This window comes from Nicotiana tomentosiformis, chromosome 7 (assembly GCF_000390325.3).
Source record: "Nicotiana tomentosiformis chromosome 7, ASM39032v3, whole genome shotgun sequence".
Classification (NCBI taxonomy): domain Eukaryota; kingdom Viridiplantae; phylum Streptophyta; class Magnoliopsida; order Solanales; family Solanaceae; genus Nicotiana; species Nicotiana tomentosiformis.
This window is the reverse complement of record NC_090818.1, coordinates 45,646,666-45,652,586: the sequence shown is the minus strand read 5'-3', so window position 1 is coordinate 45,652,586 and position 5,921 is coordinate 45,646,666. Positions and strand designations below refer to the sequence as shown.

Below are 5,921 nucleotides of genomic sequence, written 5' to 3'. Positions count from 1 at the left end.
GAGAGCTTTTATAACCACAAAAATATTATGGCCCCACAAAGTTTTTACTCATTACAAGTTTCAACAATTTTTTTTTTCTTATATTCCGTGCCGAGTCAAAATACTCATCTAAATTGAAACGGCTAGGAGTAATATTTAGGGAGAGGGGAGGGGAAGGGGGACATAATATTACATAGGTGGGGTTCAAAGTTTTCCTTTCATTTTCTTTATACAGACAATTATTGGACATGACTATTGATTCTAACCTGGTGGAACGAAGGAAAGAAAATTGACCTTTTCAATGAAAGGAATTGGTTTTTCCATTTGGTGTCAGCTACTTTGAGGCTTTAAGTTTTCGAAAATCAAAGGCAAGAGTCAGAATCCATGAAAGGGCGACCTTCTTTAGTTTTTTGCTCCATTTTTTTTTCCATCTTAATAATTTCCACAGCATTAGACACGATCACTACAGATAAACCCATTAGAGATGGTGACACAATTGTTTCAGCTGGTGGAGTTTATGAACTTGGATTTTTCAGCCCTGGAAATTCCAAGAATCGCTATGTTGGGATATGGTACAAGAAGATATCACCTAGAACTGTCGTCTGGGTTGCCAACAGAAACATTCCTCTGAATGACACTTCAGGAGTGTTAACACTAAGACCCAATGGAATTCTTGTACTTATCAACAGTTCCAATGCTTCAATTTGGTCATCAAACTCGTCAAGATCCTTAAAGAATGCAGAAGCACGGCTCCTGGACTCTGGGAACCTTGTTGTCAGTGATGGAAATGATAGAGATCCTGAAATTAATTTCGCGTGGCAGAGTTTTGATTATCCAGGTAATACTTTATTACCTGGCATGAAGCTTGGACGTAACTTGGTTACGGGCATGGATTGGTACATATCGTCATGGAAGAGCACCGATGATCCTGCTCCTGGTGAATGTATAGAACGTCTTGATTCTCATGGATACCCGCAATTTTTCGTGTGGAAAAATTCGTCTATAGTATTTAGCACAGGGCCATGGAATGGTATTGCATTTAGTTCTAGTCCTAATATTAAGCCAACTATATATTACACTTTCGGGTTTGTCATTAACCAGCAGGAAATTTACTTCAAATATGAGCTTAATGAGCCCCTGCCCACCAGGATTGTGATCAACCAGGCTGGGACGGTAGATCAACTAACATGGATTGAGCGCAGTCACAGCTGGTTACTCTACGTGGCAACACAATCTGATACTTGTGATCGTTTTTCTTTATGTGGTCCTTATGCTAGTTGCAACATCAATAACTCTCCTCCATGTGACTGTTTACAAGGTTTTGAACCTAGGTATTGCTAAAATATGTGATAATCTCATATAAAAGTAAAGTTTAAGCTATTAAAGAGAGCACACTTTTAGTTACTTATTTATGCCTTCACATGCTCCCTTCTATTTGCTTGATACCATGTTAAGCTATTAGAGAGAGCACACTTTTAATTAGTTAATTATGTCTTCACAGGTATCCTAATCAATGGTATGCAGCGGACTGGTCTAGTGGTTGTGTAAGGAGAACTTCTTTGGCTTGTAACCAAGATGGTTTTCTTAAATTGACGGGTATTAAGATGCCGAATTCTAGACACTCGTGGTATAATCAGAGCATGGACCTTGAAGGATGCAAAAAAATGTGCTTGGCTTATTGCAATTGTACAGCCTACTCAAATCTTGATGTTAGAAATGGCGGAAGTGGATGCTTACTCTGGTTTGGAGAACTCATTGATATTAGAGAGTTGAGCCACATTGAGCAAGACCTGTTCGTGAGAGTCGCTGCTTCAGAATTAGGTAATGACCCTACCCTGTACCATTTTCTCATTTTATTATACAATATAGATTCACAACTCTTTGGAATTGAAGAAACTCTACTATCTTATGTACTTACTTGATTTAAAGTTGATTAGGTGCTTTAATAGTTGGTAATATGTTAATTGATTTGTAAATGATAAAAATGCTTTTATACAACTATGACGACCCTGGTGGTGTTGCTAACTTACTGAAACATAAGAAAATTTTTCTAAGGTTTTATCAACCATTAAATGTCTTATCTACAATTTTTTTCCCTTTGAGGTGCCATACAAGCAGGACCCTTACGCTCTTCTTGTATGGCACTACAATTAGTACACTGATAAATTAGTAGGATTGCTAAGGAGAAGTTTTCTCCCTTGTAAAGGCTTAAGATATGCTAGACGTCAAGGCAGATACAGGATGTCAACAGAGGGTGTGGTTGTCTAAGTCTCGGACTCTTCACTTACAGTTTGGTACCCATGTCGACACAACGTGGGTGTGGGTGTGAATCTATACCGGGTCTGATCACCGATTTTGGGTACTTGGACCAAAATCGAGTGAGAAATTGGGGACAGATCTGAAATCAAAACAAAAGATAAGTGAAATTTTGAAGAAAATGGAATACCTTGTACATACATATTTCTATGTCAGTCCTTTTCCTCTTATCACCTTCTCCCCTTGATTAATATTTTTCTCCTTCTTGGAATACCTGCAAGTTTTTCACATAATGTCTCATAATTTAGAAATATTTTTATAACTCTATTTTTAGATATTTGAATTATTTTTAGCAGAATACTCGCAACCGTATCCTTAAAAATCCGCACCCGTATTAGACAACCCCACCCGAGTCCGAGCAACTTAGGTGGTTGTACACTTCTTCAGCTCTGGCCAAAGAGAGAGAGTGTGTGTGAGAGAGAGAGAGCTGGCCAGAGAGAGTGTGTGTGTGTGTGTGTGAGAGAGAGAGAGAGAGAGAGAGAGAGAATTCAGACCAAATCTGGCCCAATCACTATAAATATTGGAGTCGCCTCTAACTTGACCTCTTGAAACTTTTGCTGCACAATAACATATTAGCTTCAGAGTAATATTAGATACTACCTGAGATAGTCCGCTGTACTTTGGTCATCTAACAGAAAAGATGTTCTAACTACCAGTACAGCTTGAAATTGGCTACTTTTTCAGTAAGTCCTGCACACTGAAATTCTGAAGGTGCTTCAACTCTCTGTAGAAGCACCATGCAGCCAGGAGAAGCAGCGCGAATGTAGATGAGGAAAGTCCAGTACCCGAAAGCATTACTAGCTTAGGGGAAGAGGTTCAATAACAAAATAAAAATAACTCACTGAAACAATTCATACTGATATGGCCAATTCATATGTCAATTGAAGACTGCTTATGGACTATTTCTTGAATAGACTCAGACGGGAATCGGAGGAGAAAGAGGTCAGCCCTGATTGCGATCATTTCAGCAGTGGTAGCAGCTTTTATCCTCAGCTTTGTAGCTTGGTTTTCCTTCCAAAGAAAGAACAGAAGAACAGAAAAATATACTAGAGGTACCTTTGTCTAATATTCTTTATTAGAAAATCTCCATCTAGCTAATATTCTTCACCTTTACCAAAAGATTGGGTTGCTTTTTTTTTTTTTTTATAATCTGTTGTATGGAAGAGCTCATTAATATCATGCTCGTGACCGACAAATATATACTGACAGGTGCAGAAGTTGGAAACGAAGATCCCGAGTTGCCATTGTTTGATTTAGTTACTGTTACTAGTGCCACTAAAAACTTCTCTTCTGCTAATGTGATTGGTGAGGGTGGCTTTGGACCAGTTTACAAGGTAAATCAACTTTGATCTTCAACCTCTAGTTAGAAGTGGCACATTTGACTGTTGCTAAAAAACATTGCAGGGTATCCTACCAAATGGACAAGATATAGCAGTAAAGAGGCTATCAAAGTATTCTGGACAAGGCGTTCAAGAGTTAAAAAATGAAATCGTTCTCATTTCCAAGCTGCAGCACAGGAACCTTGTCAAGCTTTTGGGCTGTTGCCTTGAAGGAGAAGAAAGGATGCTAATCTATGAGTTTATGCCAAACACGAGCTTGGACTATTTCATTTTTGGTAATGATTCTTTAACTAAATACTACATTGATAAGTCCTCAATATTTGATAAGTCCTCAATATTCCTGCAAGCCCTCAATAATTAGGCCTACATTGTGCAGATCCAAGCAGAGATCCCTCACTTCCATGGAAGAACCGCTTTGAAATTGCTATGGGAATATCTCGAGGTCTTCTTTATCTTCACCAGGACTCAAGATTTAGAATTATTCATAGAGACCTCAAGACCAGCAACATTTTATTAGATAGTGACTTGAATGCCAAAATTTCTGACTTCGGCCTTGCCAAAAGTTTTGGCGGAGACCAAATGGAAGGAAAAACTAAGAGAGTAATAGGGACATAGTAAGTTCTACAAACCTTCATCATACAATCTTTATTATATTCAATCAGTACATGAACTTAAAATTTGATGAGTTGATGCAGTGGATATATGTCCCCAGAATATGCTGTTGATGGGAAATATTCAGTAAAATCAGATGTATTCAGTATTGGCGTAATCATTCTAGAAATAATTAGTGGCAGAAGGAACAGGAAATTTCGTCATTTGGAACATCATCACAATCTTTTGGGACATGTAAGCAGATACAGCACAAAACTTTGTTTCGTCAGTCACTATTTCTATTGTGCATGCAACTGTATAAATGTGTTCTGTTTGTTACTTTAGGCATGGTTACTTTGGAATGAAGGCAAAGCGTTGGAACTGATGGACGAATGTTTGAAAGAATCATTTTCAGAATCTCAAGTATTGAGATGCATTCAGGTTGGTTTGTTGTGCGTCCAAAAACTGCCAGAGGATAGGCCTACAATGGCATCAGTAGTTTTCTGGTTGGGAAATGAAGGTCTGGCTCTTCCTCAACCAAAGCAGCCTGGTTTTTTTATAGAGAGGAATTCAATGGAATCAACAGAGTCAGCTGAATTTATCAGTTAATCCTTTTGAAATTCGGTCGAGCCCATTGTGCATCCAATTAATTAATCATAAGAAAACCTGAAATTTATGTAATACATAGTGAGTGCATAAATTTATACGGATAAAGCAAACTTTGACAGTTAATGAGGAAAAAACCTCAACTTAAAGATCAAGGCGAGGGGTTTAAGGGGTACTGAGAACATTATCAGGTTTGTTTGAAGAAGAGTGGAGGCGGAAGACGGAAAGGATGGAATCAAGTTGTATTCTACTCCTATGCATTTACATCCTTTGCAATTGTACATTTCCTATATATTTAAGAATGCAGCAGTATAAATCCTATAACTAAGACTAGTAACAGCATAACTGCAATTCTAATTGCATGTAACTGTAACATACAGCTCCAATGGTTCTGTGAACGATCTTACTTTGGTAAAAAGGCATAGGAAAAGACTGCGTTGATGTTAGTATAGGAGATCACTTGCAGATTATATAAAAGTTGGGATCTTCTCCTCAATGGTCTCTGTTGGTCCAATTAGCATAGAATCTTGGATATATAGTATATCAAGAATATAGACAGGCCTTAATCAACTCATACTATTGACTGGATGTTAACAAGCTTCTACAATCCTATGACATAAAAATTTAGAGGCGTAAAAATTAGCTAAGTTTATGTAACTCGTTCAATTCATTCGGTATTAGTGAATTGGTAAGTGAGGTAATAAAGAATAGGTCAATTCCAAATTGACCCACCAAAGGTTTTAGACAAGTTGTGGCACGACTAATATAGTTAGTTACTGAATTTACATACAAAAACAGGTTCTCAAAGTTATTGTCACAAAAAAAAAAAAAAAAAAAGATGAAGAAAAGAACAGAACCTATTCTATTATCTTGTTACAGTTGAGTCCCACATTAGCTATTAAGGGATGAGAAAATCTGTCTTGGGTAGTCCTCAAATTGTGAGCTAGCTCTTGTTTTGAGTAAGGCTCTTACAGTACCTTTGAGATTATCAGTTGCAATTTCATTTATGACAAACACTTGCAAGGAAAAAGCATATACCTGGCTACAACAACAACAACAAAAAAATCCAATGTAGTCCCACAAGTGGGG

General features: G+C 37.6%; 1 protein-coding gene across 2 annotated transcripts; it reads left to right on the top strand.

Moving 5' to 3' along the window:
- The first annotated feature begins 219 nt into the window (after nt 1–219).
- Nucleotides 220–5,156, top strand: LOC104088684 (G-type lectin S-receptor-like serine/threonine-protein kinase At4g27290). 2 transcript variants are annotated; one of them, XM_018768267.3, is made up of 8 exons: nt 224–1,310; nt 1,481–1,800; nt 3,210–3,347; nt 3,505–3,629; nt 3,700–3,910; nt 4,012–4,249; nt 4,331–4,481; nt 4,572–5,156. In XM_018768267.3, exons 1-8 carry the CDS (start codon nt 364–366, stop codon nt 4,833–4,835), a joined length of 2,394 nt encoding a protein of 797 aa, XP_018623783.2. In that variant the 5' UTR covers nt 224–363; the 3' UTR covers nt 4,836–5,156. The 2 variants fall into 2 exon arrangements, with proteins under 2 accessions (XP_033510033.2, XP_018623783.2); XM_033654142.2 differs by lacking the exon at nt 4,572–5,156 and having other exon boundaries at nt 220–1,310; nt 4,348–4,379.
- Nucleotides 5,157–5,921: the final 765 nt, after the last annotated feature.